At 54.7% G+C, this 27,577-nt stretch overlaps 2 protein-coding genes across 2 annotated transcripts in view; one reads left to right on the forward strand and one right to left on the reverse strand.

Annotated features, from left to right (window-relative positions):
• SLC22A23 (solute carrier family 22 member 23) overlaps positions 1-12,714 on the forward strand; it is a 138,942-nt gene extending 126,228 nt beyond the window's left edge. Inside the window, exons 10-11 of the mRNA XM_024738738.1 lie at positions 513-636; positions 12,438-12,714. Of these exons, the coding sequence (XP_024594506.1) occupies positions 513-636; positions 12,438-12,714 (401 nt within the window). The remainder of the gene's footprint in view (positions 1-512; positions 637-12,437) is intronic.
• A 4,491-nt stretch (positions 12,715-17,205) lies between these two features.
• Positions 17,206-27,577, reverse strand: part of PSMG4 (proteasome assembly chaperone 4) — a 72,923-nt gene continuing 62,551 nt past the window's right edge. The window contains exons 4-6 of the mRNA XM_024738743.1: positions 21,920-22,041; positions 20,289-20,364; positions 17,206-17,405 (exon numbers count right to left, since the gene is read on the reverse strand). Coding sequence (XP_024594511.1) covers positions 17,284-17,405; positions 20,289-20,364; positions 21,920-22,041 — 320 coding nt within the window. The 3' untranslated portion in view covers positions 17,206-17,283. The remainder of the gene's footprint in view (positions 17,406-20,288; positions 20,365-21,919; positions 22,042-27,577) is intronic.

Consider the following 27,577-nt stretch of genomic DNA (forward strand, 5'->3'; position numbering starts at 1 on the left):
GCCTGGGTGTGAGGTCAGACCCGGTGCCACTGGCAAGATGCTCCAGTTGGTCCAGCCCGCTCCCTCCAGGCCCATAAGTTCTCCTCTTGGGGTTGAGTTCTCGTTCCCCTCAGTCAAGCCTGGGCTGCCCTGTCCCTTGTATTGGACGGGTCAGGCCTGAGGCCAGGATGGCCAGGCTCTCTGGAACCAGAGACCCTTCTCTGGAGCTGAGCCGGAAGGCTGGACGGGAGGGCGCTGCCATAGCGTTGGGGAGACCACCAGCCTCCCTCCCTGCCGGCCGCTCTAGGCTACGGCATCCGGCAGAGTCAGCCTGAGTCCCACATTTTAGACCCGCAGGGACTCCCGGGGGACCCGACAGAGGCTCCTGCCAGAAGGGCTCTGACCTCCCACCCCGGGACATGCTGCATCTCCCGGGTCTGCATCTCACACCGGGCAGAGGGGAGGAGGGAAGACCCTTCTTCGGCCCCAGGCCTCCCTCCGCCCCCCTCACCACCCCCCTGGTTCTCCCCCAGGAATGAGTGACAGCGTCAAAGACAAGTTCTCCATCACCTTCTCCATCGTGGGCATGTTCGCCTCCCATGCGGTGGGGAGCCTCAGCGTGTTCTTCTGTGCAGAGATCACTCCCACAGTAATAAGGTGCGTGGCGGGCTGCCCGTGCAGGGGCGCGTTTCTTCTGAGGACACGGGGGGCGGGGCTTCGCGTCTGGCAGGGCTCCCGGTGAATGAGCCACCAGCTCTGCTCCGGCCTCCGGACGAGCTGCGGCCCATGCTGGGCGTCAGCTCCCGGACCGCTGTTCCGCCCTGACCCCCAGGGAACCCAGAGTGAGGTGAGGGCTGGACCCTGGGTCCCGTCCAGGCAGGTGGAGGGACGGGGAGCGTTGGGGGCGCAAGCAGCGCGGCAGGGCCTGGAAAAGGAGTGGAGTGGGGAGGCCACTGAATTCATGCCTGTGCTCTGCTCCAGCCCAAAAGCTGTCTGTTTCACATACAAAGCAGATAGAAAGGGCGTTGGTTTTCTACTGGCCTGAGAGGCCAGTGTCTCCAGCCCAAAGAAGGGCCTCGGAGAGAAAGCCCAACAAGTTACATCACTGAATTGTTTAACAAATATTTGTTAAGAAGCCGCCATGTGTCCGGCAGAGGCCGAGTGTGCAGCCCGGCCCCCAGGAGTCCGTGATGGGTCTGGTTTCTGAAAGGCAGGGTGACGTGCACTCAGCTGCCTTTGCTTTCCTGGTGAGGGGAGGGGGGGTCTGCTCCGTCCGGCACCGTCCCGGGCAGCGGTACACGGGCGGGCACACCCTCTGGTGCTGTCGAGGTTACAGCGACACGGAAGGGTTTCCTTTTGTAGGGCATCACCTCCCTGCCGTCACGCTGTCTTCCCGGTAGCAACTGTTGTGACTTCCGGTCAAGCTCCCGACTTGGCGTGGGAACGTCATCAGCTTGCCCAGCGCACACGCTCTGCTTGCTAAAGTGTAATTGGGAGTGTGGCAGTTAATCGGCTGTGGGATACCGCCCGGAAGCCAGCATGATGGCACCCTTCCATCCCCCCTTTCCCACGTGGGCGACAAGCAGGGGCCAGTCCCATTCAGGCAGGACGCCCGGGACTGACCATCTGGCCCCTGGTGCCGGGCTCTGGGAGGAGGCCCACGTCTGCAGGCATCACGCTGACGCGGCATCTTCACTGGCCTCGCTCTGATTCGTCCTCCTGGATTCTTACTCACACACGCCAAGCCTGAAGGCTGTCCCATGCCCAGGGAATAAAATGGCAGGGAATGTGCATTTAAGGAAAAGCAAGCAATGCAAGTAACTCACCCTGGGCCAACCCTCTGCTTAACCTGACACGGGAAGTGAGCCTGGAGCTTATTCCGTGCGGGACGTGGCAAAGCGCCCCAGGCAGAGAGCAGCCCCTCGGTGTCTTTCTTTACCCGGTTAATGTCCTTCCTTTACCAAAGAGCCCAGCAAGGAGGACTCTTTCAGGAGACCGGAAGTCGAGGTCAGACTTGTATCTTTCTCTGGGGGTGGCCACCCTCCCCTTCAGCAGTCGGCAGACCTCGTTAATCATCATTAGATTTTGCTGAAAAGAGCTAAACAAGCTAAACTGAAGGAAATGCAGTATCCTTTTCCTCTCTGAGGCAAACCTGCAAAGATTATTTTGGGGATAGAAAATGTTCTCGGGGTCAGCTTGCCAGGATGACAAACTAGAAAACATGTTCACTTGACCCTAGGTGATGCGTCTATAGTTGCAGAGGAAGGAGGTGAGGTCTGGGGGGGTCTCCTGGTGGGGACAGAAGGCTCTCTGGTGTTGCCGGTGAGTCACTCTCCCTGCTGGACAACCCTCGTCCCGGCCCTTCCTTGCGTGCCCACCGAGGGACAGTCCCATGGAGTCACTGGGAGGAAATGGACTTCCTGCCTCCCCCGACTTCTCACGGGTGAGCCAGGAGGAGCTGGGAGGGCCACTCAGGTCTGCGAGCTTCACGTTGCCTAGTGCAAAACTAGCCTTTTCTACAACACGGTGTTAAAAACGCCCCCTCTGAACGAGAACAGTAGCGAAGGTTAGGGTTGGCTAACAAGGAGCGAAGAGCAGGGTAAGAACTCCTTTGCACGGAGCCTGGGGGACGTTGGCTGTCCACGCGTGACAGCTGTCTGGCGCGCCCACCCAGACGGTGACGGCGCCCTCCCCGTGGCCGGCAGCTACAGAGGTGCTTCTCAGCATCCTCCCCTTGGGCCTCGGCGGTGTAGGCGCAGCTGGTGGCTTTGGTGTGGCAGGCCCAGTGTCACCTGGAAGCTGCAGGAGGGTCCCTGAGGCCTCGCTGTCTCCGTGTGCCCTCGCAAAGCGGGGCGGGGGGTGGGGCAGGCGCTGGTGGCAGGGACGCATCCCTCACGTCCCGACACCTCGTCAGGCTCCCGGAGCACCGGGCCCCGGCTGAGGGGTATTTCTTGCTTTTTTATTGAGATATAGTTGATTTACAATATTATGTTTCAGGTGTACAACATAGTGACTCACAATTTTTGAAGGTTAATATATAGCAATTTAAAGGTAAATTATAAAATACTGGCTGTAGTCCCCATGTTGTACAGTACATCCTTGTGGCTTGTTTCATACCTAATAGTTCGTACCTCTCACCCCCTACCCCCATGTCGCCCCTCCCTGCTTCCCGCTCCCCACTGGTAACCACTAACTAGTTTGTTCTCTGTATCTGTGAGTCTGTTTCCTTTTTGTTATCTTCCCTAGTTTGTTGTATTTTTTAGATTCCAAACGTAAGTGACGTCATACAGTATTTGTCTTTCCCTGACTCGTTTCTCTTAGCATAATGCCCTCCAAGCCCATCCATGTTGCAAATGGCAAAGTTCCATTCTTTTTGATGGCTAATATTCCACTGCATATGTATACCGCATCTTCTTTGTCAGCAGACCTTTAGGTTGCTTCCGTGTCTTGGCTATTGTAATACTGCTGCGAACACAGAGGTGCATGTATCTTTTTGAATTAGTATTTTCAGGTTTTTTTGGGTATATACCCAAAAGTGGAATTACTGGATCATATGGTAGTTCTATTTTTAGTTTTTTGAGAAACCTCCATACTGGTCTCCATAGCGGCCGCACCATTTCACATTCCCACCAGCAGTGCGCGAGGGTTCTCTTTTCTCCGTACCCTCGTCAGCGTGTTACCTGTGTTCTTTTTGGTGATGGCCATTCTGACAGGTGTGAGGTGATGCCTCACTGTGGTTCTGATTTGCATTTCCTGATGACTGGCGATGTTGAACATCTTTTCATGTGCCTGTTGCCCACCTGCACTTCTTCTTTGGAAAAACGCCTATTCGGTTCTAGTGCCATTGTTTCCGTCGGGCTTTTGTTTTTGATGTTGAGTTGTATGAGCTGTTACATATTTTGGATGCCGACCCCTTATTGATCGTATCATGTGCAAATTAGGGTCTGCCATGCAGCAGGTTGTCTTTTCATTTTGTCCGCGGTTTCCTTTACTGTGCAAAATCTTTACAAACTTAAATGAGGTCCCATTAAATGAGGTCCCGTTCGTTTCTTTTTGTTTCCTTTGCCTGAGCAGAGGAGCCACTTCACCGCCTGACACCTCCTCACCCACTCCCTGGCTGCCCACCCCCTCCTCCGGCTGAGCTCTTCCCGCCCCTCAGGTGCCCACCCCTTCCTCCAAGCGTCTTCCTTCCGGAGACCTTCCTTCTGGCTCCTCCCTGTGCCCACCCGCAATGGACCCCACCTGATGTCACTGCTCCAGACATGCCTCAGGAACGGGCACCAGGAAGAGAGATGGCCTGTGTGTCACGTGACACGTGGGGTCGTTTAGCTTGTTTTAAAATTTGCATCACATATATATAAATGTTTATAACACATGCTCAATGAGTGACGGCAGGCCGAGGGGGTGATGGGTAATCCTCACCGTTAAACAGCAGGAGGGAGACAGACAGGACAGGGGACAGCCAAAGCACACGGGTCGCATCCCCCCCTGCCCCGAGCCCCCGACTCGGGCCTTTAGCGGGCAGGGAACCTGTGTTCCTCCGTGGCCTTGGGCACGTCCTTCAGCTGGGCTCATCTCTGCCCCAAAACAAGACTAGTCATGGCGGCCTTCTCGTGGGGGGACTGGTGGGGGACAGACTGTACACAGAGGGTCTGGCCGCGGTAAGTGACAACTGGTGGTGTTCATTATTCCTACCTGAATGTTCTTGGCAGTGACATTTCTGTAAAGATAGGCGGAAATGTCTCTCCGTCCCTGACTTCACAGGAAGGTGGTCAAGACGAGTAACACAGAGAAGGAAGTGGAGAAAAGGAGGTTTGTTTTCTGTGTTCTAGACGCTGGTATTAACATGGTTAAAAGAATGATTTGAAGATTCTTTGTTGTTGTTTTTGGTTTTCTTTTTTTCCTTTATTTTTATTTTTTTCTGAAGATTCCAGAAGTTTTGTCAAGCTTGCTGCTTCTAAGAAGTCTGCCTGTGTACCTATCTTTCTATCCTCAAAGTAACTTAGATATTATTACTAGTAAAATAAAGACAACCAGTAAAAGCCTTTGAGCTCCGAAAGCACTAGAAGGCAACCTTGCTCCAGGTTCTCCTTTAACTGTAAATCGAGGCAGCTGCCACTCTCCTGTTTAAACATGAGCGTGTGCTGCCCTCTCGTGGCAACCTGGAGAAAAGCAGAAAACGTACAGAGTCAGCACTTGCGGGGAGAAAGATGGAAGTTTTAGCACCTTAGAACCAAGCACGTAACGATCCCATTCTCTAAACTGAGATTTCTAAAAGAAACACAGATCCAAAAATGGAATACCAGATTCTGCCACAGTTGTTCCTAACCTTACTAATTTCAAGGTCTCCTTGATAGAAAACCAACAGAAAATTGCTTTTGTGGAAAAAAATACGTAAGGCTATTTGCATATTACCTATGCACGTGATGCATCTGTAGATATGTCGGTACTTTTTAAAAACAAGTCATCGAACCCTACCATAAGTCAAATAAGTCAAATACGTTCCATCTCGTTTGACGTGACTTGCTACACCATGACATAGTTCACCTGGACTCTGAGGGGAAGCCGGCCCCTTGCTCAGGAATTCCTCGTGGGCTGTGCACTCACGTCCCTGTGCACTAACCACGTGAGCACTTTACTGCACTGAGCGGGGAAGCCTCTCTTGCTCATCAGCACCACCCCACTCAAGTCATGGGAAGGTCAGGCAGACGTGGGCAGTTTTGTTTTAATAAATTTACTTATTTATTTTTGGCTGCGTTGGGTCTTTGTTGCTGCGAGCGGGCTTTCTCTAGTTGTGGCGAGCGGGGGCTGCTCTTCCTTGCAGTGAGTGGGCTTCTCATTGCGGTGGCTTCTCTTGTTGCTGAGCTCGGGCTCTAGGCTCGGCTTCAGTAGCTGTGGCATGAGGGCTCAGTAGTTGTGGCGCACGGGCTTAATCCATGGCATGTGGGATCTTTCTGGACCAGGGCTCGAACCTGTGTCCCCTGCATTGGCAGGCGGATTCTTAGCCACTGCACTACCAGGGAAGTCCCACATGGGCAGTTTTAGAGAAAATGACATCTCACTGGTATCAAAGGCCTGTGAAACACGTCCTTTATTTCCGGTGCCCCATATAATCCCTTGCAGCCTCCTGTGGCTTCCTGGAGTGGCCAGACTCACAAGGACTGAAGAGCTATTTCAGGTGCTCATTTATGCACCTTCCAGGTGGAGTCAGTCGCACCACTCTTTGTAAGGGTCTTCATATTCACTCTGCCCCATTCACTGGGACAGTGGCCCTCTTGCCGAGGAACCAGGATGATCTGATCTGCAGCATCTCAACATTTATGAAACACAGTGTGTGCCATGGATGTTCCAGAAAAGAATCCTTGACTGTCTTTTCTCCATTGTACATTCTTGGCTCCTTTGTCATAGATTAATTGACCATTTAGAGCATGGGTTTATTTCTGGGCTCTCTATTCTGTTTCACTGATCTATGTGTGTTTTTGTGCCAGTACCATACTGTTTTGATTACTGTAGCCTTGTAGTATAGTCTGAAGTCAGGGAGTGTGGTCCTTCCAGCTCTGTTCTTCTTTCTCAAGATTGTTTTGGCTATTTAGGGTCTCCTGCATTTCCATTAAAAATTTTTTAATTATTCTAGTCCTGTGAAAAATGTCATGGGTATTTGATAGGCAATGCATTGAATCTGTAGATTGTCTTGGGTAGTATGGTCATTTTGACAATATTAATTCTCCCAATCCAAGAACATGATATATCTTTCCATCTCTTTTTGTCGTTTTCAATTTCTTTCATCAGTGACTTACAGTTTTCTGAGCAGGTTTATTCCTAGGTATTTTATTCTCTTTGTTGCAATGGTATATGAGATTGTTTCCTTAATTTCTCTTTCTCATAGTTCATTGTTAGTGTATAGAAATGCAACAGATTTCTGTATATTAATTTTATATCTTGCAACTTTACCAAATTCATTGATGAGCTCCATAGTTTTCTGGTGACATCTTTAGGATTTTCTGTACGTATTTATAGTATCATGTCATCCACAAACAGTGAGTTTTACTTCTTCCTTTCCAATTTGGATTCTTTTTATTTCTTTTTCTTCTCTGAGTGCTGCGGCTAGGATTTCCAAAACTATATTGAATAAAAGTTGCAAGACTGGGTATCTTTGTCTCGTTCCTGATCTTACAGGAAGTGCTTTCAGCTTTCCATTGTTGAGTATGATGCTAGCTGTGGGTTTGTCATATATGGCCTTTACTATGTTGAGGTATGTTCCCTCTATGCCCACTTTCCTGGAGAGTTCTTATCATAAATCGATGTTGAGTTTCGTCAAAAGCTTTTTCTGCATCTACGGAGATAATCATATGGTTTTTATTCTTCAATCTGTCAATGTGGTATATCACACTGACTTGCAGATATTGAAAAACCCTTGTATCCCTGGGATAAGTTGCACTTGATCGTGGTGTATGATCCTTTTAATATATTGTTGGATTTGGTTTGCTAATGTTTTGCTGAGGATTTTTGCATCTATGTTATTAATCAGCAGCCTATAACTTTGTGATATTTTTGTCTGGTTTTGGTATCAGGGTGATGGTGGCCTCATAGAAAGAATTCGGAAGTGTTCCTTCCTCTGCAGTTTTTTTGGAATAGTTTGAGGAGGATAGGGGTTAGCTCTTCTCTAAATGTTTGGTAGAATTCATCTGTGAAGCCATCTAGTCCTGCACTTTTTTTGTGTTTTGGGAGTTTTTAAATTACCGATTCAGTTTCATCACTGGTAACTGATCTGTTCGTATTTTCTATTTCTTCCTGGTTCAGTCTTGGGAGGTTGTACCTAAGGCTTTGCCCGTTTCTTCTGGGTCGACTATTATATAGCTGTTCACAGCAGTCTCTTACGGTCCTTTGTAAGTCTGTGGTGTCCGCTGAAACTTCTTTTATCATTTATGATTTCATTGATCTGGGCCCTCTCCCTTTTTTTCTTGATGAGTCTGGCTAAAGGTTTATCAATTTTGTTTAGCCTTTCAAAGAACCGGCTTTTAGTTTCGTTGATCTTTTCTATTGTTTTTTTGGTCTCTATTTCATTTATTTTTGCTCTGATTTTTAAGATTTCATTCCTTCTACTAACTCTGGGTTTTGTTTGTTCTTTCTCTAGTTCCTTTAGGAGTACGGTTAGGTTGTTCATTTGAAATTTTTCTTACTTCCCGAGGTAAGCTTGTATCCCTGTGAACTTACCTCTTAGAACTGCTTTTGCTGTGTCCCATAGGTTTTGAATTGTTCTGTTTTCTTTTTCATTTGTGTCTAGGTATTTTTTTGTTTCCTCTTTAATTTCTTCAGTGATCCACTGGTTGTTTACTTGCATATTGTTTAGCCTCCATGTGCTTGTGTTTTCTGCAGTTCTTTTCTTGTAGTTGACTTCTAGTATCATAGTTTCGTGGTCAGAAAAGCTGCCGGATATGATTTCAGTCTTATTAAATTTCCTGAGGCTTGTTTTACGGCCTAGCATGTGATCTGTCCTGGACAATGTTCCATATGCACTTGGAAAGAATGTGTACTCTGCTGCTTTCAAATGGAATGCTCTCTTTATATATATATATATTAGTTAAGTGCATCTGGTCTCGTGTGTCATTCAGGGTGTTTTCTCACTGGATGATCTGTCCATTGATGTGAGTGGGCTGTTGAAGTCCCCTATTATTGTGTTACTGTCAGTTTCTCCCTGTGTCTGTTAACATCTGCCTTATATATCTGAGGTGCTTCTGTGTTGGGTGCATGTATATTTACAATGGATATATCTTCTTTTTGGATTGATCATTTTATCCATAATGTGGTGTTTTTGTTTCTTGTAACCATCTTTATTTTAAAGTCTATTTTGTCTGATATGAGTATTGCTACTCCAGCTTTCTTTTGATTTCCATTTGCATGGAATATCTTTTTCCATTCCCTCACTTTCAGTCTGTGTCTGTCCCTAGGTCTGAAGTGGGTCTCTTGTAGACAGTATATATACGGGTCTTGTTTTTGTATTCATTTAGCGAGCCTGTGTCTTTTGGTTGGCGCACTAAGTCCATTTACACTCAAGGTAATTATCGATATGTATGTTCCGACTGCCATTTTGTTCATTGTGTTGAATTTGATTTTGGAGGTCTTCTTCTTTTGTTTTCTTCTCTTGTGATTTGATGACTATCTTTAGTTTTACGTTTGGATTCCTTTTCACGGGTGTATCTATTACAGATTTTTGACTTGCGGTTGCCATGAGGTTTTTATGCAGCAGTCTGTGTATACATGTGACTGTTTCAAGGTGCTGATCTCTTAATTTTAAAACTCTGCATTCGGGACTTCCCTGGTGGCGCAGTGGTTGGGAATCCGTCTGCCAATGCAGGGGACACGGGTTTGAGCCCTGGTCCAGGAAGATCCCACGTGCCGCGGAGCAACTAAGCCCTCACACCACAACTGCTGAGCCCACAAGCCTAGAGCCCGTGCTCCGCAACAAGAGAAGCCACCACAATGAGCCTGTGCACCGCAACGAAGAATAGCCCCCGCTCACTGCAACTAGAGAAAGCCCGTGCAGCAACGAAGACCCAATGCGGCCAAAAGTAAATTTTTAAGAAACAAAAACAAAACAAAGAAAGCCTGCCTTGTCCTCTTCTCCCCTCACGATGACTGTTTTGACATCGTATTTTCCATCTAACTGTTCTGTCCATCCCTTAACTGCTTATTGTGGATATAGACGATTTTACCATTTCTGTCTTTTAACCCCCCCACCCAACTAGCTTTGTTTGTGGATGACTTCCTACCTTTACTGTATGTTTGCCCTTACCACTTAGTTTTTTCATTTCATAGTTTTCTTGTTTCTAGTCGTAGCTATTTATTTTTCTTTTAGAGAAGTCCCTTTAACGTTTGCTGTAAAGCTGGTTTGGTGGTGCTGAACTCTTAGGTTTTGCTTGTCTGTAAAGCTTTGATCTCCATCAAACCGGAACGAGAGCCTTGCTGAGTAGAGTATTCTTGGTTGTAGGTTTTGTCCCTTGATCATTAAAACAGATCATGCCATTCCCTTCTGGCCTGCAGTTTCCACTAAAAAGCAGCTGATAGCCTTACAGGAGTTCCCTTGTATGTTATTTGTTGCTTTTCTCTTGCTGCCTTTAATATTCTATTTTTATTTTCTGGTATTTCAATTGCAGTGAGTCTTGGAGTGGTCCTCTTTGGGTTGATCCTGTTTGGGACCTCTGTGCCTCCTGGACCTTGATGTCTGTTTCCTTTCCCAGGTTAAATAAGTCTTCAGTGGTTACGTCTTCAAATGTGTTCTGTGCCCCTTGCTCTCCCTTCTGGGACCTGTGTAATGCAAGCATTAAGTGTGCTTGGTGTTGTCCCAGAGTCTCTTACCCTGGCCTCGCTTCTTTTCATTCTTTCTTCTGTTCAGCAGCAGTGACTCCCACTGCTCTGTCTTCAGCTCACTGATCCGTTCCTCTGTATCACTTAGTCTGCTGCTGACACCTTCATTTCAGTTACTGTAGTCTTCATCTCTGTATGGTTGTTCTTTATATTTTCTGACTCTTTGTTAAAAGCTTTTACCTCCTTGCTCTGTGCATCCGTTCTCCTCCCGAGTTCTTCATTATTCTGGACTCTTTCTTGGGTAGACGGCCTGTCTCCACTTCACTTAGTTGTTCTCCTGGGGGTTTATTTTGTTCCTTCGTCTGCAGCATGTTTCTGAGCCACCTCGTCTTGTCTGAGTTGCTGTTTGTATATTATGTACATGGTAGGTTATGTTTCTCGACCTCAGAAGTGGCCTCCTCTGTAGGAGACATTATGCATCCCAGCAGCACACCCCCCCTCATCACCGGAGCTGTATGCTCTAGGGGTGCCCCCTGTGAGGGCTGCGTGGTTCCTTCTGTTTTGGAGGGCTATGTGGGTGGTCTGGTGGGCTTGGTGGGCTTAGTTGGCACCCGGTCTGGTTGACTGCCAAGCTCTGCCTTGTGTGGAGGCCACTGGTTGGTGGGGCCTGGTCAGGAGGCGGCTGACTGCAGAATCCCCAGGGACCCTGGGGCTAGTGCCGGGTCACTGATGGGTGACATCAGGGTCCAGGTGACTCTGGAGCTGGTGACCCCCTACTGGTGGGTGAAGCCAGGTCCTGGGGTGAGTGCCAGAGAGCTGGTGTAAGATCACTGGTGGCTGGGGCCAGTTCCTAGCACAGTTGGGTATGGGGTCCGAGGTGTCCAGAAGCTGCACTGGCCAGCTGGGAGCGGCCGAGGTCTGCAAGCTGCAGGATCGTGGGTTTCTTGCTTCTGGTTTCTGCCCCGTGGTGGGCGAGACTGGTCTAGAGGCTCGTGCAGGCTTCCTAGCAGCAGAGGCCGGCACCTGTCAGCTGGTGGGTGGAGCGGAATCTTGGCCCTCTGGTGGGCAGGGCCACGTCCAGAGGTGGCCGGCTGTGTGCTCAGGAAGCCTCTAAGCAGCCTGTCCGCCGAGGGGTGGGGCTGTGTTCCCACCCTGCTGGTTGTCCCAGCACTGGCACCTACAAGCGGTTGGGTGGGACCGGGTCTCGGAGCTCATGAGCCAAGACGGTGGTCGCCGGCACCAGCGTCACCGTGGTAGAAAGCTCCCAAATATGTCTGCCACCAGCATCTATGTCCCCAGGGTGAGCTGCAGTTGCCCCCTTGCCTGTCCGAGACTCTCCAAGTCCAGCAGGTAAGTCTGGCCCAGGCTCCTATCTATCAAGTTACTGCTCTGCCCTTGGTCCCAGTGCACGTGGGATTTTGTGTACTCCCTGTAACACTGGAGTCTCTGTTTCCCCCAGTCCTCTGGGACCCCTGAAAGCCCCCCACCCCCAGCCTTCAAAGCTACACGTCCTGGGGGCCCGTTTTCCTGGTATAGGACCCGCGGGCTACGGAGCCCAACGTGCCGCTCAGAACTCCTGTGGGAGAACCTCCGCGACGTGCTTGCTCTCCAGCGTGTGGGTCGCCCACCTGGTGGGGGTCACGAGCCTAGATCTTCTCACACTCCTCCTACCTGTCTCATTGTGGCTCCTCCTGTGTCTTCAGTCGTAGATCTTTTCTGGCAGGCTCTGGTCCTTTTTGTCAATGGCTGCTCCGCGTGCAACTGTGAGTCCAGCGTGCCCACGGGAAGAGGCGATCTGGGGGGGGTCTTTCCGCTCCACCTCAACGTGTCCTTAATGCCTTCTTTAACCCCCAGCCACCCTCCCCGCTTCTAAATGAAGAGCGAGCCTCGGAAAAACAGCGTAAATTGATACAGCGTTGAGAAACAAAATGTTATGTTATTCACGGCAAGTGAGGCCGGTTGTCCCCTTTTATTACAGTCACCTTTCACATGAACGAAGTAAGAAGTTTTGGGCTGGCGAGGAAAACGTTCACTGAATAGCGGGGGCAGCAGATGCAGGAAGTGAAGGGGGTTGGGGGGAGCTGGCCGTGCGCCGGTGCCAGGGCCCCGTGCCTGTGGGCCCGACCCGCCGCCTACCCGTGCGTTCCCCGCAGGTGCGGCGGCCTGGGGCTGGTGCTGGCCAGCGCGGGCTTCGGCATGCTGACGGCGCCCATCATCGAGCTGCACAACCAGAAGGGCTACTTCCTGCACCACGTCATCTTTGCCTGCTGCACGCTCCTCTGTATCATCTGCCTCCTGCTGCTGCCCGAGAGCCGGGACCAGAGCCTGCCCGAGAGCATCCCCGACGGCGAGCACTACACGCGCCAGCCCCTACAGGGCCCTGGGGGCGGACCGGGCTGGCCATGGCCACGGGCGGGCCCACGCTGCTGAGGCCGCATGGGGACCCCCGAGGAGCCCACGTGTGAGGAAGAGGACTTTGCAAACGACCCTTCAAAGACTTTCCTTTCTGCCATGAAACGTTTGTATTTATTTTGGTCATTTTTAAAAGGAGCACTTTATTCCCTTCCCTTCACGGATCTCGAAATGCAGCCACCTCCTCGGGAAGACGGACGCGGTGGCCAAGGACACGCTGTAAGGACCGCGCAGCCCGGGCTCCCCGGGAGGTCAGCTGCGCCCTCCGAGCCAGCTGTCCCCGAGGCCGTGCGCAGAGACCAACCAGTCACTGGAGCACTCCCACAGCTGTGCTTTATTCAGACTGAAATGTAAATGGTTAGGGTTTCGCTAGAGTCTGTGTAAGGTTTTCTCTGTAAGGTAAGAGCTTCTGCTCCACGTGCTGGGGGAAAGCAGCTCACAGTATCATTAAAACCAGCTTAGTCTTTCCCGCGAGATCATCCTTTTATACTTGATGCTGGAAGCTCTTTGGGGGAAAAGCTTAACCATTCACCAGATCCTGATTAGTGGCGGTATCGCCATGGTCTTCCGAGGCAGGTCTGCCCAGCTCAGCTCCTGAGCGGCAGACGCATCACATCAGAGACAAGTTATTGTTATCACCCCTCCTCCCAGTTCAGCTCCAGCAGGAAAGTCCCCTCTTGCAGTCAGCTTCTCTGCCAGCATGACATGAACACACGGCTACTTCCTGAACTAAAACCCGACAGGAAAATAACTAAATAGGCAACTAAGGCAGCCCCCCAGGAGGGAGCGGTGCTCTTGCAAACACGGCCCGTCAGCCACATCCCGAGCACACACAGCACAGAAATCACCAGCTTGGAGGCCTTGGCTCCGCTGGCCGCCGGCGGAGACCCCAGAGCCCTCTGCTTCCGTCAGCACGGAGCTGGGCCTGCAGCAGGCCCCTCACTGGGGAGCTCCGCTGACGGCAGCCTCGGAGAACATCAAGACCAACTGAGAGAAGCAATAACTCACCAAAGCTCGAGCCCCACCCGACTCTAAGGGTTTTCGCTGTGTTCCTCACTTCGTCCCCCTGCCTTTCCAGGTTAGGCTCTCTGCACCTGTCTGGAGCCGTTTCAGAGGAAACACAGGAGATGCTGAGAAACAGCCCTTGCTGGCCAGGCAGGCACTGCCTTGTGGCAGTCCCGGGACAGCCTGGGCTCTTCCTGGAAGGGTCCACCTCCCCACGGTGCCTCTGCCGTGGGCTCTTCTTCCAGGGAAGGCATGGCCCTGGGTCTGTGGGAAGCAGCGAGGGGACTCCCAGCCCATGGCTGCCCAGACTCCGAGGCCCAGGAGAGAGGTGGAGTGCGTCCCCACTTGCCTCCTGTCCCCTCCAGTCTGTCTTGCCATCCCCCCACGGTGCCCCTACAAGCTAGCGGCCACGGGGAGGAGCCGCTGGCTCCGTGAGAACGCCGTGAGGTGAGCAGACTCGCAGGCCTCTGTGGTGCCAGCAGCTACACCGCCTGGTCCCAGGGCCACCAGCCCAGCCCCTCATGGCCCTGCCTTGTGTCGAGTCACATCTGTTCTGTGTTTCAGCGTCCGTCCGCATTCACCTTAATCTACAAGGCCTTTCTTCACACCCTGTGCAGCTCGAGTGCCAAACCTGGGCAGCGCCTTAGCCTCTCTCAGCACGCCGGCCGCAGGGTCCCCGGTCCAGGGCAGGACGTGCAGCGCAGGGCTGGTGGGGTCCCTGGGCCACACCTGCCAGGTGTGTCTGCACCCATCACCCCAGCTCCAGGACACCTTGCAGCCAGGCCGCTCGCCAGACCCCAGGCCGTGTGTGCCCTCCCGCTGGCCGTGTAGACCTTTAGGGATGGTGCTCAAGCCGAAGGGGGCAGCCGGCACCTCCAGGAAGGCAGGCACAGCACCCCCAGACCCCTGTTCCAAAGTCCGAGGTCCGTCTTAAGTGACAACAGTAGACGCTGGTCCCACGGAGCCCAGCACTGTGACCGCAGCGGTCAGGACCCGCCCGTAGACTAGAAGAGAAGCTGGCTGCGAGGGCGGGGCTCCCGGGACCAAAGCCCAGCGGCGTGAGGGAGGGGATGGCGCGGCAGGTGTGAGCGAGGAGGAGGTTCCTGGCTCCTCCGTGCCCCCTCCTGCGGCCCTGGGTCAGGTTGGTCCCCTGAGGGACAGCTGTGAGCGTGGCCAAAGCAGAAAAGCTTCCTGTGGGCCAAGGCCCGTGAGACCCCACACCACGCAGGCGAGGCAGCCCCAAGCCCAGCCGGGGCCAGTCCTGCCTTGCTCCGTGAGACCCCCATGCTCACGCGTGGACCCCATGGCCCAGGTCCCTCCGTGCTTAGTGGAGAGACGCTTCTCAGGCACCTGCCGCTGCACGTCCGCTGCCCGGCTCACCCAGCCCGCTGCCCAGGAAGGTCCAGCTCCTCCTCTGGCATCACGCCGCACCCTCAGTCCCAGCCCCCCGGGAGCCAGGACCCCCTTCCAACGAGTCAGGCACAAACGTGATCCTCCTGCCTTCTGTTCCTGTCTGGAAACCAGTAACAACTCACCCGATACTCTGCCTGTTAGCACCCAAAACACACAGTAAACGTTTTAAATGTTTTCTGAAAGACTATATGACCACTTGCGACTAGGGGCACGGGGGCTGGCAAGCTGGTCCGGCCACAGAACAGCAGGAGAAAGAAACCGCCCAGAGGAAGTACTGCCCGCAAATACCACTTCCTGGCGCCACACGAGGGCGGCTGAGCCGCCACGAAAGGACAAGCCCCTGGGCCACAGGGTGGTGGTGACGTGGTGCGGCCTGTGTGCCGCTGGGGGTGCCCTGGTGGCCCAGCAGCCCCGGGCCAGAGGTTTCTGTGTAGAACCATGTGGCCTGCGTACAGATGGGACGCCTGGAGGTGCCTGCTCCCAGCACAAACCTGCACCCAGTCCTGGCCTGTCCTTCCACGTTCCTGTCTGCATGACGTCACAGCTGTTGTACCCTGGGGGGAGATTTGTATGTAAATGTACAGAAATAAAAACGTTGCCCCATTAACAAACTTCCTCTGGAATGTCTTCCCTACCTCATCTGATGGCATCCAGTGAAGGGCATTTCGTGACCACTGGCTACGAGTAATAAACTCTGTTGATTCAGGTCTCGCTGTGTCCCTACTTTAGCGCCTGTGTAAGCCCAGCCTCGGCTCTGCCCCCGGGGGACCGCGGGGGGCTTCTCTGCCTGCAGATTCCCCATCGTAAAGGCGGGCAGAGGCAGAGGAAACATCAAACTGCCGTTCGTAGACCCCGAGAAATGGGGGGCAACAGCAGATTTCAGAGTTCTTTTCTCTTGTGTGTGGATGTCCTGCTAATCTAATCCGTGGCCTGAAGGTTCCTAGAGAGGAAACGATTCTCACACTGTGATTCAGTCAGGAGAGACTGAGAACCCAGAGCTCTCTTTAATGTAGTATTTTTTAACAAGAAAGCAATATTTCTTTAATAAAGTATTTATACCAAACTCTCCTCTCCATAGCCCTGATTTGCGTTACCTGCTTTTCCTAGAAAGGTGCCCACTGTGCTTCCAAACCACAACCGGCCGGGGCCTTGCAGGTCAGCGTCCTGAGCCCCAGACCTGGTCCCCGGAAGGGCCTTTCCATCCTGGCCAAAGTGTCACCGCTCTGGCTGCCCGCACTGGCTCGACACAGGGCTTGCCACCCATCGCGTGAACCGTGTCACAGGGCCCGAAACCATCCGCCTCTCCTGACAAAAGGGGTCCACGTGGACCCCAAAGATCAGAGAGTCCTCCGCCTGTAGTTCTCGGCCTTGGCTGTGCTGAGAAGCACGTGGGGGGCTTTCCAACCCCACAAACTGGGCCTCCGGCCGCCTGAGTCTGGGTAAGGGAACCTGTAAAAGCTCTGCCAGCAATTCGACCAGAAGACAAGTTAAGAGCCACTGACCTGAGCAACACCGGCTTCTGGAAAGGAGTGCACGTACCAGAAAGGCTGGACTCCACCTGAAGCGGCAGGAAAAGGCCAAGGATTAAGAGGACACAGCTGGGGCCTGCGACTTGGAGGAAAGAGGGGACGGAAGGACAGACAGGGCAGCAGGAAGCCCAGGGAGGGGCTGACACACTCGGATCCATTCAACAAAAAGGGTAAAACCGTGACCCCCGTCCTAGGGGCCACGGCACCGGGGTTTGCAAAGCATTTCCAGCAATAACCCAGCCAGGTGAGACTGTCACACTTCACAGGTGAGGAAACAGCACCCAGAGAAGTGAGACTCGGGAAGTGGCGGGACGTGAGGACACACGACAGAAGGACCTCACAGGCCTCGGGCCTCAGGCCCCGGTCGTGACAAGATGGTCCTGACGGAGTCGTGACTGATCTCCCCTCCGTCCCACAACAGCCCCGAACCCCTCCCCCCAGGACCGCAAGGAACCTTCCCTGCCCTTCTCCTGCCTCCTCCTGCAGGTGCAGCCCTGCGGCCTAACTCCAGTGACGGCGGGAAGACCAACCCTTTAAAAACAAACGTCACGCGTGACCCTGCTGACGGCTGGCGAGACCCCACGCGTTTATTCAGACGTCTGTCCGGGCACGCGCATCTGCGTCCTTGCTGCCGCCTCGGCTAGAACTTCTCGGGAAAGGCCTCCATTTCCTCCTTGATCCTGTTTTCTACCAGCAACGTGAAGCTGCTGTCGGTGTTTGGAAGGTTATAGCTGACAAACACCTGTTTGCTGGTCTTCCTGGCTGAAACGAGAGAAAGCACACGGACGCGTGCAACCCACTGCGGGGAAAGGCCTGGAAGGGGAAGGCGGGCCTCCAGGGAGAGAAACGAAGTGGGGAAAGGCCTGGAAGGGGAAGGCGGGCCTCCAGGGAGAGAAACAAGCTGACACCTGTGGTGTCACGGGCAGTTGCTGCAGACCAGACTACAGGCACCGAACAGCGGTTCTGAAAGCCCGGTCCCCGTGGCCACAGCGCCGGGACCTCGTGGGAGATGCAGACCCTCGGCCCGCCCAGACCCACCGAGTCTGCTCTCAGACTCTACCGTCTGAGTCCCACCGCTCTGCACACGGGGCTGGGGGTTGTGCTGCTTTCTGGAAAGCACAGATAACGTACAAGTATTTAAAACACTAAGGTCCTGGGACTTCCCTGGCGGTCCAGTGGTTAGGACTCCACGCCTCCACCGCCGAGGGCCTGGGTTCAATCCCCAGTCGGGGAACTAAGATCCCGCGAGCAGCAGGGCACGGCCCAAAAAATCTATCTATACTTCAGAACCGCCCCCTCCAGCAACTCCCCTGCCCACAGAGAGGAGCCGGCGTTCCTACACACGCACGATTGCTCAACGCGACACGAGAGACGTGTTTTAGCTCCTTTCTGCAGCACCGTTCATGGCTGACGTGAGCTGCTCCAACCGCCAAAAGCACGCGCAGTTACACACCCATAACCTGAAGGCAGAACAGGTCCCGAGGACGAGCCAGGCGGTACCGGTCCCCTCTTCCCCTTCCAGTGAAATAGCTCCTCCCTGGGCCCCATCCCACAGGGGACAGGTGCAAGCCCCTCCTCCCCCCACCGAAGTCAGGGGCTACGTCAGTCCCATCGGCAAAGACAAAGAGGTAGGGACGGGGGAGAGCTGGGGCAGTCGAGCCACAGCTGCTCAGCCTGCCTGCATTAGGCGGCAGGAAAGTCCCCGGCCCCGGGGGCCACTGATTCCAGTTCCTCCACGAGCCAAGAACCATCCCGCCTGCACGGTCCACCCGGCAGCCCCACCCTGCGCCCCAGAGCCACACAGGGCAGGGGGTCCCCATCCACACCGAAGCCCCCGGCGCCCCCAGGCCGTTTACCTCTTCCACACAAGACACTGTCTCGGGGCACCTGTCTCTTCTCGGCCCCCTCCAGACAACTAACGACGGTTAATAACGCATTTTCAACTGCTGGTGACCTCCCTGCGGAACGGGCCTCTGTGGCCTCAGCACACGCGTCGCCTGTCCCCCTGGAGTGCTGGCATCTCACCACGCGTGCCCGTCCCTGCTGGGCGGTGGCCGAGGGCTGCCGGGCTTGCCGATACGGGAGGGTGGGAGCCTCCATTAACGTCTGACTTTGGTTAAGTTAGAAAGAATGTATTTTTTGGTCTGTGTTGTTTCAAATTATGCAGATTATAAATCGACGTAAGCCACGTGAGAGAATGTTAAAAAGAGTGCCAACGTTTGCACAAAATGCCCCAAAAAAGAAAAAGAACCCTAGTTTTCGCACACAAACTGCTTCCAGGCCTCATCTCGAGGACACCGGGAGCCCATCTCCCTTCACTGGAATAACCAGGTGATTCGTGGCTCATCAAACGAGCTCCCGCCGCCCTCCTCTCCTGGACTCAGTCCACACTGGGGGGACCCACCGGTCCCAGCTCCACAAACCAGCAGCCTCCCTCCCTCCTCCACCAGGCCCGGCACACAGGGCCTGCCTGCTGGGGTTGCGTCACCCCAAAACACTGGCAAATACGCAGCGAAGCAAAGGGGCATCAGGTCTTCCACCTGCTCTCCGTGGGTCACAAAAAACCAGCAGCTCAAACGCAGAGCAGGAATGATAGCGCCTGGGAGTCCGGGCGAAGGCTAGGCAGGAATCCTTTATATCTCTCCTGTGGCTTTCCTGTAAATTTTAAATTGCTTCCTCATAAAAAGTTACCAAAATAACTTACTAGCCAGGCTGCTCTCGCTTCAGGCTAAAGGACAAGTGTGGTGGACGTCCCCGAGACGCAGCCGCCAGGTCTCTGCCCCGTCTCGTGTGACCTGTGGGCCACCTGTGCCAGCCCTGGCCCTCGACACACTGGCAGTGCCTCCACCAGCGCGTGGCCGTGCTGTCCGCATGCGTGCGTCCCGGAGCGACTGACACACACGTCCCCACTCCCCGGAGATGAGTCTGACAGGACCATCGACACAACTGCAAAATAAGCTCCTCGAATCGGGGCCCGGCCTCATCGCCACCCCCCAGCCGGGACCCAGGGCTCCGCACGTGGCCAGGACACTGTGAACACCAAGGCCAGACGGGAGGCAAGGCGGCCCTGCCGGTCAAGGTCCCCGGCGCCTGGGACCACCCAGCAGTCATGGGTACCAGCTGGGGGCACCTTTACCTGAACCACCTGGGCATCCTACAGGACACGTGTTTTGGGTGCAGGGGGGCTGGAGCCCTCAACCTCAGGGCCCTGCCTGACACCCTTTCGGGCCGCCCTAGGCCAGGCCGTCACCCTTCTGAGCTCTAAGCGACATCACCTGCGGCGAAGGGCGGTCCCTCCTGCTCCGCGGGGCCCCACCGAACCCCTGGAGGCTACCTGGAGCCGCCACCCACTAGGCACCATGGGCATCACTCGCCCTCTCCTCCCACGAGGAGGAGGAGATCACCTGTCACTGGTCGGCCGACGGCAGCCAGAGCGACACGGGAGCCCGTGGGCAGCACAAGCCCCGAGCAGTGCTGGTACCAGGTCAGCTCCTGAGAAGCCCAGTGTACAAGGCCTTCCTTCCCACAGAGACCGGGGGTCCCCCTCCCAGACAGAGTCTTCCTCCTCCAGCGACTCGCCTCCCGGCTCCGCTGAACAACGAGGTCCCCACCCAGGCACTCGGGCAGCTAAGCTGCAGGACCTACCTAAGCGCTGGGCGAGGCCGGTGGACGTCGTGTCAGACATGTCCCCAAGGAGGGCAGTGGACACAGGGATGGGGTCCTGCAAGGAAAAGAAAGAGCAGTCCTGCCCCACCTGCAAGGCCCAACGCTCCTGGATCACCTGAGCACCCAGCGTCCCATGGCCCCCCTTCCTGTCCCAGGCCGGCCTCCCCCTGCAGTGGGCCTGTGTCGCCCTAGCTGTGCAGCCTCTCCTGGCAGCAGGCAGGCCTGCCCGGTGAAAGGCTGGAGCAGCCCAGAGGGGCGAGTGGGGCACAGACAGGGGGACAGGGGCGCCCCAGCAGCTGACGGGGCCTGCAGGTCAGTGCGGGCTCTGGACTCTCGGAAGGTCTGAGCAGAGGGATGACGATACTGACGGCAGCCCAGGGGGGACTGGCCGTAAGGCAGCGCCGAGGGCTAAGCCACGACCTCCAAAAGGTACGTCCAGGTCCTAACCCCTGGCACCTGTGCAGGTGACTTTATTTGGAAATAGGGCCTTTGCAGATGTAATTGAGATGTAAATTAAGGTGAGAAGGACCCTCCATCTAGTAGGACTGGTGTCTTCAGAAGGGAAGAGACAGGCACACAGAGAAGGCCTGTGCACTGGCAGCAGGACTGGGGGTGACGAGGCTGCCAGGAGCACCGGAAGCCCAGAGACGGGACGACTTCTCCCCCAGAGAAGACGGGGTGGGGGGGGGGACTTCTCCCCCACAGCCTCCGGGAGGAACCAGCCCTGCTGACACCTTGATTCAGACTCTGGCCTCCAGATCTGGGAGGGAATCAGCCCGTTGTTTTCAGCCACCCAGCCTGTGGCACTTTGCAACAGCAGCTCTGAGAAACCTATAACGTGGCCAAGGGGGCCTCAGCCGCCACGAGAGATGCAGCTTGGCCCAGGCAGCAGGTGAGAAGAGGCTGGATTCTGCAGGTTCTGCTGACAGCAGTGCCTGCTGCTTCACTGACACTGGGCGCGTGGAGCGTGGGAGAGGGGATCCAAAGATGACCCCAAGGTTGGGACGGAGCTGCTGTAACAGAAAGGGGCTGGCTGCTGGAGGAGCAGGGCCGGAGCCTGGAATGCCGAGGGAAAGCTGCCTGTTACACTCGCCAGCGAGACGGGGGAGGGGAGGGGAGGGGAGGGACGGGAAAGAAATCTGGGCCGGAAATGTAAATAAATGTGGTCAACAGGGAGCCGGCAAGAAAAACAGGGACAGATGCCACCCCCCAGGGCGAGTGTGAGCGGACAGACGTCCCACGAGGGAGCCCTGACACTCCAACCAGAAATGGAGGACGACCAGCCGAGCGGCGGGACGCAGCTCTCCCCGGGTGGGCAGCGCAACCCTCTTCGACCCCGGTCCCGGGGAGCCCCAAGCTCCCCTCCCCGACCCGGGACAGCCCTGGGGGGCCGCCGAATCCGCGGTCTCCCCGGCGGGCACTTGGTGGGCACGGGGCGGGCGCCTGAGGCCCTCAGTCACCGTCCGGCCCCCACCGGCCCGGCCTCCGAGACCCCATCCCTCCCCCGCATGCCCAGCCCCAAACGGGGGGGGGGGGTCCGGAGGGGGGGGGGGGCGGGGGCGGGCCGGCGTCCTTGCGGACAGCAGTGTAGACTTGTGGGAGCGTCTTACCGGGTGGAGACGCGCAGCCCAGCAGAGGGCAGCGCTGTTCAGTCGGTGCCGCAAGCACTCAAAGCCACCTCCTCCGCGTGCTCGAGCTAGCCGTGAGGATGGCAGCGATACTGGGGAAAGCCCTAGAAAGGAAAATTGCATGGACTGAGTTAGGGGGGTGGGTTGGCACGCCTTTGGACCCAGACCCCTGAGCTGATGCCCTGTACAAGCGTGGGCCTTGGCTAAACCGTTCAACCCCTGAGCCTCAGTCTCCCCATCTGCAAAGTGGAAGTAAGAACGGGCGCCTCTCAGAGGCGTGGGAAGCAGGTGAAAGGGGGCCACTGTCACCCCTGCTGGGGACCTTGACTTGTAGTCACTCCGGGACACTCGGAGTCGACATAGGAAGGCTGCAGTGCGTTGAGAGACAGTGTTTGTGGTAAACGCACACAGCGCCCATTTTTGTCAGATTCTCTTACAACTGACTGTTGGGTTTTATGTCAGAACTATCAGAGCTATGCTTTTTAAATCTCTAATAGATCTAAGTTGACTAAATTGACATTTAAGAGAGTAAGTATTGTTAAAAGTTTGTTCCCTTTCCTAATTATCAATGATTCAATTAGGTACTTAATTTTCAGGTCAATAGTTTCTAACAGTTTTATTAAGGTATAATTAACCTACAATAACTGCACTATTTAAAGTATACGAATTGAGCTTGTGACACGTGTGTAACTCACGAAACCATCCCCACAACGAAGAGAATGTACATGTCCATCACCCCCAGAGGCTTCCTCAAGCCCCTTGTAACCCCTCCTGCCTCCCCCAAACACTGTGCTGTACTTGGTCACTAGTTTGCATTTTCTAGAGCTTTATGTAAATAGACTGTACAGTAGGCATAATTTTGGGCCTGCCTTTTCACTCATCACAGTTATTTTGAGATTCATCCAGGTTGTTGCATGTGTCATTTGTTCCTTTGCATTGGTGGCCAGCGTTCTGCCGGGTGGACGCACCACTGCTTGTTTATCCCTCACGCACTGATGCCCATTTGGGCTGTCTTCAGTCTGGGGATAGTGCAGTCAAGCTGCCATGAACATGTCTGCACAAGTCTCTATGAACATATGCTTTCATTTCTTGTAGTTAAAGACCTAGGAGTAGAATGGTTGTACCATGTGTAACCTTTCAAGAACCTGACAAGCTGTTTCCACAGTGACTGTGCCCTTGTATGTTCCCCTCAGCAGAGGAGTTCATTTTAGCCATTCTAAGGACTACTTCAACATGGTTTTAATTTGCATTTTAATTTGCATTTTAATTTGCATTTTTCCTTAATTATTAATGAACCTCAGTTTATACTTCACACCATACGCAAGCGTGAACTCAAAATGCTTCAGAGACCTAAACATGAAACCTAAAACTGTAAAGCTTCCAGAAGAAAACGTAGGAGAAAACCTTTGTGACCTTTAAACAGACGAAGATCTCACAATGAAACACCAAAAGCATGATCCATAAAAGAATAAGTCGATGAACTGGACTGACGGAGCAGGCGATGTCACCCACACATCAACTCTAATACCCTCTAATGCTTTGTTCCCTTAGAAGACAAACACCATTTTTAAAACAGAGAGTTTCTCTCTAAAGAGCCTTGAAGAGCTGTCTGGGGAAACTAAGGCAACAAGCTAACACCCTGTTGCCCCCTGTTCTCCCCGACACCTGCCCAGCACAAGTGGGAGCACGCTCCTCTCTGCTCCTCCGGCGGGCTCAGATGACCGCTGCGGAAGCCACGTGACCCAGCAGGCAGGGCTCACAACCTCCAGGCCCCCCATCATCAGCTGCCCCTCGACACACTGTCCTGTGGTCCCCAGACTGCATCCTCTCATTTACCTTGAGGACTTTTCTCCTCAAGTCCTAACCCTACCCAAGCCCACATTCAGCCGATGCCCCAGCTTCTGAGTTTACAAAGAAAACAGAGGTCATCGGGCTCAATTTCCCCAAATCCTTGTCCCTCCTCTCGAACCCTTACCTTCATGTGACCCCACTCTTACCTCCTTCTCCCCCTCATTAAGCAGGAGATGCCCCTCCCCTTGTCCCAGGCTGATCTCTTCCCCTGGGCTCTGACCCTCTCCTCCTTCACGTCCTCAGGAACCTACTCCATCAACCACGCTGGCTTCTCCAAAGACTCTGGGATGTGCCACCCAGACCCCTTCGAGAAAGGACTGGTTGTCCCAGCTGCTGGCAACGCCATTAGCAGAGAGCCTTCCACTGGGGCCTCCTGCCGCGTCTGCACGCCCTCCCCAGGGCGGCCCACCCCCAGTGACTGGCAGGGGCAGCTGTGTAAAGGCCAGGCCTTTTCAGCCCAATGCAGGACAGCTGTGATGGGCCCTTTTCGCTCCACAGTGCCCACGGAGTCAGCTCAGGGTGTAAGGTGGGGGTGATACAGGGCTAGTAGTCACCCTACACCGTCACGAGACATGGGGAATGGACGATCATCAGTCACCCTGATCTCAGGTAGTCCCTTTGCTCAGTCTCCGGGAACCAGATAACTGAAGACGTGACCAGGTCCCCGGCAACACACTGTGAGCCCCAGCCCTCCCCCAAAGGGACCAGTGCCCATTTACTCAGGAAATGGTACACTCGGGAAAGAGGAAGACCCAGGCGTTTCAGGGGTCAGAGCCGGCACTGAGATATGGGGACCAGAAGTGTCATCACTGCCCTGCTGCGTGTGCGGGGCCTACAGGGACCAGACAATAAACAGACTGCTGGCCTAGGGTCCACATTCGCCTGGTCCCTGAACATGTAATTGAGGTGGACGCGCTCAGAAGTTGGCACACCCCCGTACTGGGTCCTTGGCCTGGGGTAGGAGCTACCGTAGCGGAGGACGCCGGGGGGAGCCTGGGATACTGCCCCTCCTCAGCCAGGCAGTACTGCATCCAGAGGAGGGTGGAGCATCGTGGATCCAAAGGATGCAGTGGCGGTGGTCCTCATCCCTCTCTACTTCACCAGCTGAGGCTGGGAGACGGCGATAGACCACCATGAACTCGACCAAGAAGCGGTCCCTACTGCAGCTGCCTCGGCAGCTGTGGTGTCTTTGCCAGAGCAGAATAATAAGTCTTCAGGTGCATGGTAGGTGGACCAGGACTGGGAAAACGCGTTCTTTTCTCTTCTGATCAGAAAAGAGGAGCAGAAACAGTTTGCATCGACGTGGATGGATGACAATATTCGTTTATATGAACGGTACTCATAGCCCAAGGCTGTGTTAGCTCTCCACCCGCTGACAAAATGTAGCGTGAAGAGCTCTACACTGTCTATAGACATTCCACGTAATATCACACTGATGCATTACATCATTGTCACCTCTGTGTCACCAATGCCCTGTCGTCCTCAGCTCACACTTATGGCTGTAGGCAGGATCCCATAAAAATAGCTGAAGAACGGGGTAAAAGCCTGAGCTTGGCTGTTGGATGGGTCAGTGCAAGCCACAGATGGATGCAGTTGCATTACAGATTCACTCCGGCAGTGCACCTGGTCATCTGTGTGTCGACAGAGCAGTAGCCCAAGGTTAGAGTATATACAGACTCATGGGCGATGGCCAGGGGCCTGGCTGGGCTGGTCAAGGACCTGTAGGAAGAAAGACTGGAAGATGGAGGGCGAGGAAGTCTGGGGAGGAGGCATGTGGGCGGACTGTCCACGAAGTGCGGAGATCACCGTAGCACGCGCTGTCACCCGGCAGACAACGTCCACCACAGGCGACAAGTTTGTCAACTAAGTGACAAGAGGACTCCATCACTTGGTGTTGGTTGGCCCCGTCTGCCACCACCCAGGGCTGGCACGAAGGGCCAAGAACAAAAAAGCCACGGTAGCAGAGATGGAGGTTCTGCAAGAGCCAGCAGCACAATCGCACCTCCCAAGGTCGATCCTGCAGCTGGCCGGGAGGCCCAGGCCCCAGCTCCTCTCTCGCGCTGCTCCCCAGGGGTGGGAGCAGGGTGGCGGTGACGGGCTCCCTCCACCCAGAGGTGCCAGCGGTTTGTTCTCATGGGGGCCACATTCCAGGTACAGGTTTGCCCTCCTGTCCGCAGGGCCTCAGAGACTGCCACCATCCAAGTGCTCACAGAGCGTGTCCTCTGCGTGGCATTCCACGTAACCTCACTGAGACAGTGGAAGAGGTGGGAGGGTGGGCCCAGACCCACGGGAGCCGCTGGTCACATCACCCTCTACCACCCACAAGCTGCCGCCCACCGAAGGAAGAGACGCTCAGAGACGGTGTGGATGGGGAGCCATCCCCCAGGCCCCCCCGACACACAACCGAACCGAAGTGCTTCCCATGGTGCCATGTCCCCAAGAGGAAGAACTCGTGGGCCAAGGACGCCAGGGGTGGCAGCGGGAACAACCGCACTCACCATCCTCCCAAAAATCCATCTAGGGGCCGGTGCTCCCCAAACCCTCACTCACCGCAGGATCAGAGCCCCCAGGGGACATGGCAGACGTCCGCTAAGCCGTTGCTACGTGTGGCTATCAGTAGCACTTTGGGCTCCTTGTGTCCAGAGCCCCACAAGTCTCGAAGCGGAGGCAGCATCCCAGCAGGGAGGTGCACCCTGATGTCAGGAGGAGGTTAGGGCTACTGTCACCCCTGGGGGAGGGAGGAAAGTGTCCTGCTCCTGGGCGATCTACTTGCGAGTCATTTGGTATCCCCTGCCCAGCTGTGACTGGAAGTGGACCAAAAAGCACCTCTGGCCTAAGGGCAGATCCCCCTTCCAGGAAAGAACTGTCACTGGGCCCTGGGGTCTGGGACCTTCAAGTGTCACCCCCTCTTGATTACCTCAGCTGCCGAGAGCCTCCTCACCCAAAGGTCTTTCCCGGGGGCTCTGCAGCCATTTTAGCTCCGGAGCCCCCCATGGGGCTGTGGCCAAGCTGGGTCCTTGGACCCTTTAATCTCTTAATCAATAGACATTGATAAGAGGCCAGACGGGAAATTCAGGCAAGGCTTTATTGGACTCTCGCTACGACGCAAGTTAAGGAAACAAGAAACAGGTGTCCTTGCTCGCCCCCAAGTGGGCGAGGAGGCGAGCGGCCCCCGAAGCGGGCTAAAGGGTGGAGCTGGACCAGCGGGTCTGGCCGGAGGCGTGTCTTAGCGGCACCCCCTTGCTGATGCCGTGTGCGGGGGGCACGCGCAGGACCCTGCCCTTGCTCCCAGCACCTCAGAAGTGGCGGCCGGTTTGTGGTCTCTTTGTATCTCATTGTCCATAATTTGCCCCAGCTGCGTATGCGTGCAGTTATCTTGAGTCCCTTATACTTTCTATTCTGTTGCTCAAGGAGACGTTTGTCCAGGTGCCACCTCTGCAGCAAAGGGTCCCAGTTCCCAGGGTCAGCTGAGCCTTTGGGGTCTGCACCTTCCTGCTCCTTTTGCCAGTCCCATCCTCTCCCTCCTTCCATGGGTGTGGATTCCCAGCGTCCTCTCTCATCCACATTCAAACTAAGCTCTCTGAATTTGCTCTCTGCAGAACCCAGCCCGGGACAGCTCCTTCCGGGGCTGCTCTCATCTCACTCGGCACTCTCCCTGGGCAGTCACATCCATGGACCTGGTCTAGCTCATCACCCACTCTCCAAAGTGTTCACAGCCTCACGCTTCTTCGAGCCGCACACATGCCTCCTGGCCAGCACCTCCTAACTGTGCCCAAGCACCTGGACCCA

This window comes from Neophocaena asiaeorientalis, unplaced genomic scaffold (assembly GCF_003031525.2).
Source record: "Neophocaena asiaeorientalis asiaeorientalis breed wild unplaced genomic scaffold, Neophocaena_asiaeorientalis_V1.1 scaffold307, whole genome shotgun sequence".
Classification (NCBI taxonomy): Eukaryota; Metazoa; Chordata; class Mammalia; order Artiodactyla; family Phocoenidae; genus Neophocaena; species Neophocaena asiaeorientalis.